Source organism: Esox lucius, chromosome 7, assembly GCF_011004845.1.
Source record: "Esox lucius isolate fEsoLuc1 chromosome 7, fEsoLuc1.pri, whole genome shotgun sequence".
In the NCBI taxonomy this organism is placed as follows: Eukaryota; Metazoa; Chordata; class Actinopteri; order Esociformes; family Esocidae; genus Esox; species Esox lucius.
The window spans coordinates 23710529-23725669 of NC_047575.1; the positions used below are offsets into that span (position 1 = coordinate 23710529).

The following is a 15141-nucleotide window of genomic DNA, read 5'->3' on the forward strand; positions in this document are numbered from 1 at the left end:
ACCTGGTGCCACACTCTAATTATCTAATTAACTCAAAACACCTGCAAAGGCCTTTAAATGGTCTCTCAGTCTAGTTCTGTAGGCTACACAATCATGAGGAAGACTGCTAATTTGACAGTTGTCCAAAAGACGACCATTGACAAATTGCACAAGGAGGGCAAGACACAAAAGGTCATTGCTAAAGAGGCTGGCTGTTCACAGAGCTCTCTGTCCAAGCACATTAATAGAGAGGTGAAAGGAAAGAAAAGATGTGGTAGAAAAAAGTGTACAAGCAATAGGGAGAGGATTGTGAAACAAAACCCATTCAAAAAAGTGGGGGAGATTCACAAAGAGTGGACTGCAGCTAGAGTCAGTGCATCAAGAACCACCACGCACAGACATATGCAAGACATGGGTTTCAGCTGTCGCATTCCTTGTGTCAAGCCACTCTTGAACAAGACACAGTGTCAAAAGCATCTTGCCTGGGCTAAAGACAAATAGGACTGGACTGCTGCTAAGTTATGTTCTCTGATGAAAGTAAATTTTGCATTTCCTTTGGAAATCAAGGTCCCAGAGTCTGGAGGAAGAGAGGAGAAGCACAGAATCCACGTTGCTTGAAGTCCAGTGTAAAGTTTCCACAGTCAGTGATGGTTTGGGGTGCCATGTCATCTGCTGGTGTTGGTCCACTGTGTTTTCTGAGGTCCAAGGTCAATGCAGCCGTCTACCAGGATGTTTTAGAGCACTTCATGCTTCCTGCTGCTGACCAACTTTATGGAGATGCAGATTTCATTTTCCAACAGGACATGGCACCTGCACACAATGCCAAAGCTACCAGTACCTGGTTTAAGGACCATGGTATCCCTATTCTTAATTGGCCCGCAAACCCTCCTGACCTTAACCCGTTAGAAAATCTATGGGGTATTGTGAAGAGGAAGATGCGATACACCAGACCCAACAATGCAGAAGAGCTGAAGGCCGCTATCAGAGCAACCTGGGCTCTCATAACACCTGAGCAGTGCCACAGACTGATCGACTCCATGCCACGCCGCATTGCTGCAATAATTCAGGCAAAAGGAGCCCCAACTAAGTATTGAGTGCTGTACATGCTCATACTTTTCATGTTCATACTTTTCAGTTGGCCAACATTTCTAAAAAAATATTTTTGTATTGGTCTTAAGTAATATTCAAATTTTCTGAGATACTGAATTTGGATTAGTTGTGCACAATGGCCAAGACCAGAGAGCTGTGTAAGGATATCAGTGATAAAATTGTAGACCTGCACAAGGCTGGGGTGGGCTACAGGACAATAGGCAAGCAGCTTGGTGAGAAGGAAACAACTTTTGGTGCAATTATTAGAAAATGGAAGAAGTTCAAGATGATGGTCAATCTCCCTGGGTCTGGGGCTCCATGCAAGATGTCACCTCTTGGAGCATCAATGATCATGAGAAAGGTGTGGGATCAGCCCAGAACTACACAGCAGGACCTGGTCAATGACCTGCAGAGAGCTGGGACCACAGTCTCAAAGAAAACCATTAGTAACACACTACGCCGTCATGGATTAAAATCCTGCAGCGCACGCAAGGTCCCCCTGCTCAAGCCAGTGCATGTCCAGGCCTGTCTGAAGTTTGCCAATGACCATCTGGATGATCCAGAGGAGGAATGGGAGTCTGATGAGACAAAAATAGAGCTAAACTCCACTCACCGTGTTTGGATGAAGAAGGAGGATGAGTACAACCCCAAGAACACCATCTCAACCATGAAGCATGGAGGTGGAAACATCATTCTTTGGGGATGCTTTTCTGCAAAGGGGACAGGACAACTGCACCGTATTGAGGGGAGGATGGATGGGGCCATGTATCGCGAGATCTTGGCCAATAACCTCCTTCCCTCAGTAAGAGCATTGAAGATGGGTCGTGGTTGGGTCTTCCAGCATGACAACGACCCGAAACACACAGCCAGGGCAACTAAGGAGTGGCTCCGTAAGAAGCATCTCAAGGTTCTGGAGTGGCCTAGCCTGTCTCCAGACCTGAACCCAATAGAAAAATCTTTGGAGGGAGCTGAAAGTCCATATTGCCCAGCGACAGCCCCGAAACCTGAAGGATCTGGAGAAGGTCTGTATGGAGGATTGGGCAAAAATCCCTACTGCAGTGTGTGCAAACCTGGTCAAGAACTACAGGAAACGTATGTATTTGCAAAATCTAATCTCTGTAATTGCAAACAAAGGTTTCTGTACCAAATATTAAGTTCTGCTTTTCTGATGTATCAAATACTTATATCATGCAATAAAATTCTAATGAATTACTTACAAATCATACAATGTGATTTTCTGTATTTTTGTTTTAGATTCCGTCACTCACAGTTGAAGAGTACCTATGATAAAAATTACAGTCTTCTACATGCTTTGTAAGTGGGAAAACCTGCAAAATCGTCAGTGTATCAAATACTTGTTCTCCCCACTGTATATATCTGAAGACAGGTGAGTGTCCAACTCAAAGCATTGCATGACGTGCCACTCAGAAATCAAAAGTTGCATTCAATTAGATTATAGATGGTGGACATTTGGATTGATTAATTTTGTCTAATTACAGAGCCATTATAAAGCAATATTCCACCAGCAACTGTTCATGGACGTTTAAAAAACAACAGCATCCAAAGAATTGATTAATGGCATGCTGCTTAGGTTTAATTTAATTCTTCCATCTTATCAATGGCTACGTTCAAGCTGGAGCAGCTACTAGTCCCCAAAGCATTCAAGCATCATTTATCCTTTCCTCAACCTTCAACACATACTCGTATATAATTCTTCTTTTATAACCAAAGCAAAATATCAAGTTTGTATAAAGAACACACACTCAAACACTATTTCACATTCAAGAGGACCAAACTACACAGGTGTTTCTTCCTATATCTCCATTTGCAGTAAAGAAAACACCACAACGGCAACCAGCCCAAACTCAAAAGCTTGCCTTATCTCAATTCTGCCAAGCTGAGACCTCAAATACTAGCCTGGCTTTAACTCGGCCAAACCAAGACCCCAGAAGCTAGCCTTTTCTCAACCCCGGATGGCACTGCAAGATGTCATTAGATGTCATTAAGATTACCTAAAATTCTACTTAAGGAGAGATAGAACTGTATTGTATGTGAGGAGACCAGAACAGTAACAATGTAGCACTGACCGGCCTGGGTTTCTTCTGCAGGCTGTTCTTCTTCTTCTTCTTGCCGTAGGTGTGAGGAGCCAGACGTGGGTTGTTGTTTTCTTGGTCTGAGTGCTGGTGATGGTTATGAATGTTGTGGTGGTTGTTGTGGGCCTTACGGGGGTCCAGGCTGAATCCGTTAGGGAATCTGCATGGTTTCTTCTTGGACAGGGGGGGCCCAGCCTGGTTCTCCTCTGGGTTCTCCTGGTTCATCCTGCGCTCCTGGGGCTTCAGGGACAGGTCCGTCTAGAGATAAAGACAAAAGGGGAGAGGTGAAATGAAAACTCTGTTGATGAAGATGGCTGTGTGAAAGTTGCTAGCATCTCTTCATTATTAATTTATGCAAAACGACTTCAGCAATACTATTATTTTCTTTTAAATTGTACTGTAATCCAATTCAAATGGGCTGTCGCTATATGGCACTTATACGGTCTGATGAGGGAAACCGCTGTCTTAAAAACAAAAACTTTGGAACAACAACTAAACACTAGGGATGTGCATGACAAATTATTTCACTATCGATAACTCCTCAGTTTTTCTCGTCGAATAGTCGACCCCACCCACTCGTGCCAAAAAGAGAGGTACTAAATGAAAAAAATTATGTACATTGTGAAATGTAGTTTTCAACCTCAATAACGTAAACAATTAGGCTAGATATACTTTTACTCGGGAGACATTCAGATTCAGAAATGCCAAAACAGCAGCAAATAACCTAATGCATACAGTAGGTGATGTTAACTGTGCTTTTCATCATGTGAAAAAATGAGAGAATCGTGGAAACCACTAATCTTTTACTGCCCAAGAGGATTTTATCTAGCCTATATTAACCCAAACATCATGCACGGATGCTTACTTCGAAAATCCACCAGAAATAGTCGCAATATAAACAGTTTTATTTTAGGCTTTCTATAACGTAGCTACTGAAGGTGGTAGCCAGCAACGTTTTTGTCTATCCTGACCCAAAAAGCATGCACTGATGCATATTTCAAAAATCCATCTGGAATTGTTGCAATATGACCATGAACAGTTAACCATTAGGAACAAATCCTAAAGCATAATTTGCCTTGACTGTGAATGCAGGACCTATTGGTTGCAGGTCTGTGTCTCCAAACACTACACTATTTAACAAGGGCCCGTTGGTTGTTCACTAACTCACTCACTAAGGGACATTCAAACTTCTTGGCCGGCTCAGCTTACGCAGTCCGCTTATGCCAGACCGCGTAAGCGGAGCCGGCCTAGAGGAGCAAATGTCTCTTACTGACTGACCGACTGACTGACCCTTGTTAAATAGTGTAGTGGTTAGAGACACGTGCTCCAGAACAACAGGTCCCGCGTTCGACTCCCGTAACAGACAAAACGCATTATGCCTGAGGTTCAGGACAGACAAAAACGTTGGTGGTTACAATCTTATGTAGCTACGTAATAGGAAGCCTAAAATAAAACAGTCCTGGTGGATATTAAGATTGGTTCAGGATAGACAAACACTTCGCTGGCTACACAATTCCAATTCACGAATGGCTAATAAGCTGTTAAAACGCCCAGTGGCAAAAGCCATACAGTTCATAGATGCTATTTGTGGTGGAGGTGAACTTAAAAAGAAACGTTACTCAGTTTAACACAATGCTTAATGGCGTCTAGCGACATATTACTGGCTAATAAGCTTTTAAAACGGCCAGTGGAAAAAGTCATACAGTTCATAGATACTATTTGTGATGGAGGTACACCTAATAAGAAACGTTACTCAGTTTAACACAATGTGTAACGGTGAGGTGATGGACAGGTCCGTCATCTCCCGCTTTTCCTGGTTTCCATTCATTCACGAACTCATCCCAGGCTCATTCATTGTCTTGTCGTCATTCATCATGCACACCAGGTCCCAATCATGTCATTAGTAAGTGTTTAAATGTTTCTCCCCTGCTCCCCTCACCTGTCGGTTATTGTTCTCTGTATGTCACACGTAGTGGCTGAGTGTATCGGTGTGCTGTGTGAAATTCAGCCCTTTGCTTTGGTTCAGTTTGTTTTGTGCTCAGTCAATTAACTCTATATTCAACATCGAATGCCATTTTGCCTGCGCCTGGTTCCTCCTCTCCACCACTACAACCGTGAAAGAATAACCGACCCAAAGAATGGAACCAGTGGGTTATTCAAGGGAGGAGAACGATCTATGGAACCGCCTCCTCCTTGACTCCATGCTCGGCACGGTGCACTTCCGACAGCTCGGTCGGGAAGCTCCCCTCACGGGTGCGCATCCAGCAGGCAATAGTGGAGGCGTGTGGTCTCCTGCGGATTACCGGGACCAAGGAGCTACTGGCTGGGTATCCATTCCGGCTGGAAAGGGACATATTCCCCTCGACCTTGAAAGCCCAGCCGAAGAGCCCTGCAACATAGGGCGAGGTGCCCAACACCTGAATTTTTTTGGGGGCGGGGGCTAACAGGGTACACGAGGAGAGCCTCTTGGGAGCCTGAGGGGGGTCCCTTCTTTCTGGTCATGGCACAAGCCCTTTCAGGCTGCCTCCCCAATGCCCTGAGGACTGGGCGGGCAGTCGGCTGGCCATCCGGTGTACCACACTCCCTGCTCCGCGGTCTGCTCTACCCCCTGAGAAAACTGTTTGAAATATAGGACAGGGCCTGGAGAAAAAAATATTAATTTGTAGGCATAGCAACTCCTGAAACAAAGGCTCATCTGGCTAAACATATTCCTAAGTTGTTTTCTGCCTGTGCTAACAGTCAACCTGAGGCACATCACATTGGAATACCATGGAAACAATCCCATCCTCACGCTCTAATCTTGAATCTCCAGCGATATAGACAGGGTTGGTATTCTAAAGGAATTCAGGAAGTCCCCCGTTGAGATAGCTGAAGTTTGCCACTAACTACGGTGAAGTCACTACAAAGTAGAGGCATCAATGTTATGCAGTCATGAACAGGCTCCGCATTGTAAATTCCAAGTGTTTCTGATCAAGCTGGTAAGAGGCCCTGAACAGCAAACTTTCCAATACTTACATAAGCCTCTGATAAGGGGGCCAGAAACAGTTCAATTTCATGCAGTACACCTGTTATCTGTGTGGGGTTGCGTAGCAAAGCATGCAGACATTCCAATTAAGGTCCACTCATCTATCCCAATATTTCATACCACTAAACTCCGGACAGGGGGAAACCCTATCAGCTTTCCTCAGTGGAGTGACAGAGGTAAACAGTAAATGGAAATCTGTTTGCTGTTCAGGAACTCTAATAATTTGAAGATCCTCAAGAAATCCTAATCATTTAATGACCCATTTAAATTCCATAAAGCAGCTAAACTCTACACCCCACCAAAGATTTCAAATGAAACTATGTCAAAATGTTTTGCTCGGCCTAAATGGTGACCAAGGTTCTCCATATTGTTTGGCAGAGCCTGGAGGTCTTATTCTGGAATGAGTTTTCAAAGTACTTATCTATAATTATTGAAAAAACATTCTATTCTCTCTAACTATTCTTCTTACTGATGGCTCCTCGAACCTTACAATTTGTGAAAAACACATCTGGCTCAGCGGCCTATGGTTACATTTCACTGGCAAGAACCCCACTAGCTTCCAATTCCTCAATGGGCATTCATATTTTCTTATATCATTTTTTATTAATAAGGAACTTCAGTATACCGTGGCGTTGGTGCAAAACTGTTATTTAAAAAATGATTTTAAATTAATATGAGGGTGAGGTGTGGGGAGAAGTACTTTTTCTTTTGTCTTTTGTTATGAATGTGATTTCCTGTCTGTTTTACCAAGTAAGAATGTTGTTTTTGATAACCAAAAAAATTCACACTCTGTTACACTGTCAAGTACTTCAACAAAATATAATAGTGTCACACTGAAATACAGTAGGACCATTTATGATGGCAACTCAGTGACACTGAAAGAAACAAGATTGAGTTGACAAAAATACAAAAATACAGCTGCAAGCAGCAATGCTGAAGTTTAGCTTTGGCTATATAGCAAAACAAACATGACAAAGTCAACACAATAGAATGAGCTACATACACATTGCACAAGGATGAGCTACAGTTCATACTCATTTCCCTAGGTCTGTATTACTTATTACCCTTGGAACATTTTCAATTATCCTAACAATACCTTCTATTTTCAGTTATCCTGACACTATCTTCTTCCTCAAATTTAGTGACTATCTTCTTATAGCAGTTAATAGTTTCTATAAACATTTGCATTAAATCTAAGTAATTCCAGCTGAAGAAAAACAGCCCCAAAGCATGATGCTGCCACCACCACCATGCTTCACTGTGGGTATGGTGTTCTTTGTGTTGTGTGCAGTGTTGTTCTTGCGCCAAACATACCTTTTGGAATTATGGCCAAAAAGATCAACCTTGGTGTCATCAGACCATAACACATTTTCCCACCTGCTTTTGGAGGACTTGATGTTTGTTTTTGCAAACTTAAGCCGGGCTTGGATGTTTTTCTTTGTAAGAAAAGGCTTCCGTTTTGCCACCCTACCCCATAGCCCATTCATATGAAGAAAACGGGAGACTGCTGTCACGTAGCACACAGCCAGTACTTGCCAGAAATTCTTGCAGTTTAATGTTGCTGTAGGCCTATTGGAAGCCTCCCTGACCAGTTTTCTTCTCGTCTTTTCATACATTTTGGATGGACGTCCAGTTCTTGGTAATGTCTCTGTGGTGCCATCTTTTCTCCACTTGAAGACTGTCTTTACTGTGTTCCATGGTATATCTCATGCTTTGGAAATTCTTTTGTACACTTCTCCTGACTGGTATCGTTCAACAATGAGATACCTCTGATGCTTTGGAAGCTCTCTGTGGACCATGGCTTTTGCTCTGAGATGCAACTAAGAAAATGCTAAGAACAGCTGAACTTTATTTGTGATTAATCAGACTTTATATGATGGCAGGTTTGTAATGACTTCTATTTAACATGAGTTTGAATGTGATTGGTTAATTCTGAACACAGCCACATCCCCAGTTATAAGAGGGTGAGCACACTTATGCAAACAGGTTATTGTAAGGTTTTTATTTTTCATTTTTCCCCCTCAACGATTTCAGTGTGTTTTACAATTGAATTGTTCACATTATAGGTCACAATTTATCTCTGTCTCATTCTTTTACATCACAAAAACCTGGCATTTTAACTGGTGTTTGTAGACTTTTTATATCCACTGTAGCTAACTAGATTATTTAGCATGTCAGCAATTTCTGAATTTCCTAGTCCTTAACTAACACTTGAACAAGTCTGAATGAATTTGCCTCTTAATCATTTCCAAAAACTGAACAAATTCTAACCATTCTGATTAGTCACCAATACCGGTAAGAGCCAGAACAGATGTGGGGATGCAGCAATTTAAATATTTCTCATTACTCTGACTAGTGACAGATGATTCACTTTAAAGGACTTTTGGAAATAAACAGAGAAACAAACTAATACAACAGCCCCCAGACCTTTATTGTATGCTCTTTCCCAATGAGATGGGGTTACTTAGTTTGACTGTGAGATCAATAGAGCAACTCATCTGCCAAAGAGAGGCTGTATAGGGTACTGTACTGGAGCCCTCCAAGCAAAATGTAAGGAACAAATCAATTCTATTATCTGTACAGGGAATCATTTTGTTCCAGGCCTTAAGTAGCAACAGCAGGCCAAATAGCTACTTGTGTAATATGGTCCAATAAGGAGTGAATGTGGCAGCCATGATGACAATTTAGTCGCAGAGCTAACAGACACACAGGCATTATAAAGTGTGTCAACTCAAGTGACAGAGCTCCAGGATGGGTGGGGATAATGTGTTTGGTGGGAGGGTTGTGTTGGCTTTGATTCACTGAACCATTACAGCAAAGCCTCATTTTCCTCACAGGCAAACAAACAAATGCTGCTTGCGTCAAATAATCGTGTTGGCCAATGTCTCCCACATCCAACAGAAATAATACAACATGACATGCATTGTCAAGGATGAAAGGAGTGACAAAGTTATGAGGGTTTTAGAAGGACACATTGTGTTAGCACAGTGGTTCTAAGCCTCTTAAAAATCGGTTAAGTCGGTTGTAATTTATTTGTAATTGGAATATTGAAATATTTGTAATCAGAGTTCTTATTACAACAGCAGATTTAATTCCAAGTTCCAGATCATATACCTGGTTCCAGAACACATTATTATTTTATGTATAAAATACAGTACAACTACTATAGGTCCTAAATACAGTGGGGCAAAAAAGTATTTAGTCAGCCACCAATTGTGCAAGTTCTCCCACTTAAAAAGATGAGAGAGGCCTGTAATTTTCATCATAGGTACACTTCAACTATGAGAGACAAAATGAGAAAAATAAGTCCAGAAAATCACATTGTAGGAATTGTTATGAATTTATTGGTAAATTATGGTGGAAAATAAGTATTTGGTCAATGACAAAAGTTAATCTCAATACATTGTCATATACCCTTTGTTGGCAATGACAGAGGTCAAATGTTTTCTGTAAGTCTTCACAAGGTTTTCACACACTGTTGCTGGTATTTTGGCCCATTCCTCCATGCAGATCTCCTCTAGAGCAATGATGTTTTGGAGCGGTCGCTGGGCAACACAGACTTTCAACTCCCCCCAAAGATTTTCTATAGGGTTGAGATCTGGTGACTGGCTAGGCCACTCCAGGACCTTGAAATGCTTCTGACGAAGCCACTCATTCATTGCCCGGGCAGTGTGTTTGGGATCATTGTCATGCTGAAAGACCCAGCCACTTTTCATCTTCAATGCCCTTGCTGATGGGAGGTTTTCACTCAAAATCTCACGATACATGGCCCCATTCATTCTTTCCTTTACACGGATCAGTCGTCCTCGTCCCTTTGCAGAAAAACAGCCCAAAAGCATGATGTTTCCACCCCCATGCTTCACAGTAGGTATGCTGTTCTTTGGATGCAACTCAGCATTCTTTCTCCTCCAAACATGACAAGTTGAGTTTTTACCAAAAAGTTATATTAAGGTTTCATCTGACATTCTCCCAATCCTCTTCTGGACCATCCAAATGCTCTCTAGCAAACCTCAGACGGGCCTGGACATGTACTGGCTTAAGCAGGGGGACACGTCTGGCACTGCAGGATTTGAGTCCCTGGCGGCGGAGTGTGTTACTGATGGTAACCTTTGTTACTTTGGTCCCAGCTCTCTACAGGTCATTCACTAGGTCCCCCCGTGTGGTTCTGGGATTTTTGCTCAGTGGTCATGTATGTCTTCCATTTTCTTATAATTGCTCCCACAGTTGATTTATGCACACCACGCTGCTTACCTATTGCAGATGCACACCAAGCTGCTTACCTATTGCAGATTCAGTCTTCCCAGCCTGGTGTAGGTCTACAATTTTGTTTCTGGTGTCCTTTGACAGCTCTTTGGTCTTGGCCATAGTGGAGTTTGGAGTGTGACTGTTTGAGGTTGTGGACAGGTGTCTTTTATACTGATGACAAGTTCAAACAGGTGCCATTAATACAGGTAACGAGTGGAGGACAGAGGAGCCTCTTAAAGAAAAAGTTACAGGTCTGTGAGAGCCAGAAATCTTGCTTGTTTGTAGGTGACCAAATACTTATTTTACAGAGGAATTTACCAATAAATTCATTCATTTTTTCTCATTTTGTCTCTCACAGTTGAAGTGTACCTATGATGAATACAGGCCTCTCTCAACCTTTTTAAATGAGAAAACTTGCACAATTGGTGGCTGACTAAATACTTTTTCACCCCACTGTATATGCAATCAATAATGTATGTAATTTGCCCTATATCAAGTGAATTGTTCATTCAAGTGAACTGTTCCTACAGCCAATTGCTGTAGCATAGCAGGGTCATAGAAGCCTAAACTAAACTAAAAGATAAATGTAAAATGTACGTTTTCATGCTCAGGAGACGTGTTTCATACCTGAGAAAGGTTGAGCAAATGTTTATAACAAAGAATAAATAATATCTTAAAGTGAGCTTGGGGTTTTTCCACTATTTTATCACCCAGCCTCCCAGGACTTCAAGGCAGCTCCTCCAGGGATGGCAATCCACAACTTCAGCTAGGTAAATGTCTAATTTCCAATTACAGACCTACAGCACACTAATACTCAGGTCTAGAATAATACAGGATTAATGAAACATTTTCTTTCACAAACAGAAATAATTCCAATGTTTTCCAGAATAAAATAGTGAATGTTGGTTTTTAGTCACCCCTCCACAGGTAAAATATAACCATTGCTGATAGTAAAGACAGAATTATGACCTTTCAGTCACGTTTAAATTCACTTAAGTACATTGAACTAAATCATGCAGCTTTAGACTGTGCATGCAAAACAGGATAACAAATAAACTGAGCGCTCAACCTCTCTCCACTCCTCAATACCAGGTTGCAATAACTTGAGAATCTCTCTCTCTTTGATACAAAAACAAGGTTTATGTTTGACTTTGTATGTTCCTTCCTTCTGACTGTGACTCCCCTTGGAAAATGATCAAGTCTCTCTTAGGTTTTTCCTTCTTTCCAGAGTTTTTCATTTTTACCGTTGTCTCAGTCTCAACTTGGCTTCACCCTCTCCGCTGCTCGGTAAACGGTGTTTGGCAATGATCCTCACCATCTATTCTTGTGGTAGAACTCCCTTCATGTAAATCACTGTCTTACTGTTTGCCATAACAAGCAACAATGTTCTTTCACTGCTCCTTTTGCATTGCAGGCACTCTGCAGCCATGATAAGGTTGCGAGATGTGAGAGGTTGTGATCAAAAGACAGCCTTTCTTTGCCCCAAACAACATTCATTAGCTTAAATAAACAGGCATGTGAAGAGAGAGAGAGAAAGAAAGAGAGAGAGAAAGATTGAGACATAAATGGTAAGTCTCAACATGACAGAACACAAGGAAGTAGGTCTAGTTGAGCCCGCCAGGCAGCCAGGCACTTTGTCTGGGGCCACACAATAACGTAAGCGTGCTGTGTGTTTAAGCACTTTTTTACAAGGCTGACTAACAGTGTTATTAGAAGCGAGTTAAAAGAGCATAACATAATGAGTGTGAAACCACCCAGACAAAGTGGAGGCCTGCTTAATGAATGAGGCTCCACTCAGCTCTGTGCTGGGCACAGGTCCAAATATCACTATCCACTAAGCTAAAAACAAACATCTGCTACAGTAAACAGACACTGGCAAATGATGCAGTACATGCCCAAGCAAATGACGACTATTGTATAAGAATGCATGTTAATTAGGCTAATAAGAACAGCCCCTCATGAGGAAGACTACTTGCATTGCATATTCATTTTAGTTCCATTAATTTTAATCTTTCACCATTATTATTATTTACCCTTCTAAAAATGCCTCTATTAAATCAGCAGACATACATGATGAGAATCCTAGAAATATGAAGTCACCACTTTTCCCAGTGTATATAATCAGGCACGTGAACAGATGCCCAAGCACCTTCTCAATGGCCTACCAGTTCTTAAGTGACCTTTTGGGTGGTGGTATTAAAAATATAAGAAACAGGGTGATTTGAATCCTGATTTCTGATTGGCTGAAAACAGTGGTATATGAGGTCCTTAAACCATGAGTATGACATCACATTACTTTTTACTGCCCTTATTGTATTGGCATTCAGTTCAAAATAGCAAGAGGGCATCTCTGGGGTTCCTGCTACTATATTTTGCCAATATGCCAGGTTTAATGTACTACTGAATAAAAAAAAAAAATTGTGAATCATTTAGTTAGGAGATGTCCACACACTAAATAGAAGGCCAAATTTCATCAGCCTAATCAGCTTTCAGTCACATCTCCCTGAGAATGCCCGATCTTGTCTGATCTCGGACGCTAAGCTCGGTCGGGCCTGGTTAGTACTTAGATGGGAGGCCGCCTGGGAATACCAGGTGCTGTAAGCTTTTTGTTCATATATTGATAAAAAAATATATAATTGTACCATATAGTTAGGAGACATCCACACACTCTATAAAAAGTAAAATTTCAACAGCCCAATCTGCTTACGGCCACCACTCCCTGAGAACACCTGATCTTGGAAGCTAAGCAGGGTCAGGCCTGGTAAGTACTTGGATAGGAGACCGCCTGGGAATACCACACGCTGTAAGTGTTTTGTTAAGAGATGTTCTTACTCGCAACCTGGAGTGTCTGGATACAGCTCATAACAAAAGGGTAATTTCAGAGAAAATTATAAAATGGTAAATGCCTTCTTTTCAGAAATGATTTGTGGGGTGTGGGCGCATTCGCGCCACAGTGCACACCACACAACTAATAATTTGTGGAAGACCCTTTTGCTTGGATTATAGCAGTAAGTCTGTTCGGATATGTCTGAATTGTGCTTGCATACAGGATTTAGCAATTTTATCCCACACTGCTTTGCAGAACTGTTTATGCAATTTTTATAAACTTTTGAGTGTTGCATGCCCTGATATCCACTTAGATAATCTGCATATTACAGATTGTCCAGCGTGATTAATCTAGATTGTGCTGTTACATTCAGAACTTTCTTTTAGATTTTGTAGACTCCCTACATTAATTCATTTCCATCTGTGTTTCAGGGGCAAGCAATTCTGACTTATACTGTGTACTTCGTAGCTCCATTCTTGACCTTTTTAGACTTTGCTGAATATTCGTAAATATTTGTTTTCCTTCAGTTGTATAGACCTGGCGTCAAGTAAAAGCTTCTTGATGTTTATCTTTTTAAGTTTTCTCCAGGTGAATTCAGATATCAGTTCCTCTTCATGTGTTATATGCCAAGTACTTTCTCCGCTGCTTGTTCTATAGCTTTGTTGAAACTAAATGGTTAACTCAGTTTCATCTGTGATAGCAAACCTGAATCCTTCTTCACTTCAGGGTTTTCCAACTTCATTACATCAAAACATTGTTTCCTTGTCTCACCCAGTTTGACGACCTCACCTCAGGTTCAGTGACAATGTGAATCAAGACTGACTTCAGCTTTTACATTGAAATCACCTAATATTAGTTGAACACAGTGGCATAGCTTTCATTATAAATGAGTGGGACATATCCCCCCCACTTTTTGAAAATTGCATTTAGTCCCCCACACTTTTTATTAAGAACAGTATTATAATAGAAGCTCAAACACGGCTTTAGAACGGTGCGGAGGCAGGACAGTAATTCGTAATTAAGACTGGCTTTTGGAACACGCGCAGTTACTTTGCTTTGTTACCCAAGTAGAGTGGAGGGTGTCGTTGCTACTAGCAAAAGTGATCTGGCTCATGAAACTTTGGTAATCTAGCTGACATTACCTCTAGCTAACTACCTCTCATAACTTATGAATGAGGAACACAAATTACCTAATCTATCAGTGTTTTTTTTTTAAACGGCAACCATGTTAAGTGTGGTTTGCAACAAACGTTATATATCAACTACAGTTGCAAAATAAATATTACAGATGCTAGCTGTCATTTGGTTCGCTAGCTAGCAAACAATCTAACACATTAACACTTTGTTCATTCCACTCACAGCTAGCACCGAGATGACACCACCCAAGAAGAGACTTAAATTAGACATACTGGCATTGTATTCTATGCAAAGACAAAGTGAGTGCCACAGCTAGCTATCTATGAGACATTGCAAGATATAGCTAGCTAACTAACTAGGTTAATAGTCCATCTCTTGAAAAGTTAGCTAACGTTACATGTAGTTCCCTACACATAGATAGTTGCATTTGACATTTCAACCTAATGGATCTTATAGATAAAACATTGCCATCAGGTTCTGCAGGAATCAGTCTGGATCAAGGTGTTTATTTCATATTCTGTACTGCATTTTAGCAGGATCAGATGGTGACCGAGACAGCAGGATCAGACAGCCAGGGAGAAAAAGGTCAACCATGGAGAAGAGGTGAAATGATGATACATAGCAGTTGTCTATAAAACTGGATAATTTAACCAAAATAATGTTTTATGTGTAGCCCAATTCTTGAATGTTCATATTTATTAGCAGAACCTGAAGGATGTTGAGTCAACCACTGTAGTCATGCCAGA

General features: G+C 41.3%; 1 protein-coding gene and 1 pseudogene across 11 annotated transcripts in view; one reads left to right on the forward strand and one right to left on the reverse strand.

The window, feature by feature from the left end:
- Window positions 1-15141, reverse strand: part of auts2a (activator of transcription and developmental regulator AUTS2 a) — a 447079-nt gene that overhangs the window by 326101 nt on the left and 105837 nt on the right. For all 11 annotated transcript variants that reach the window (XM_034293328.1, XM_034293333.1, XM_034293331.1 and 8 more), the window contains exon 3: window positions 3156-3419. In XM_034293328.1, the coding sequence (XP_034149219.1) occupies window positions 3156-3419 (264 nt within the window). The remainder of the gene's footprint in view (window positions 1-3155; window positions 3420-15141) is intronic.
- LOC114839574 lies at window positions 12917-13035 on the forward strand (annotated as a pseudogene).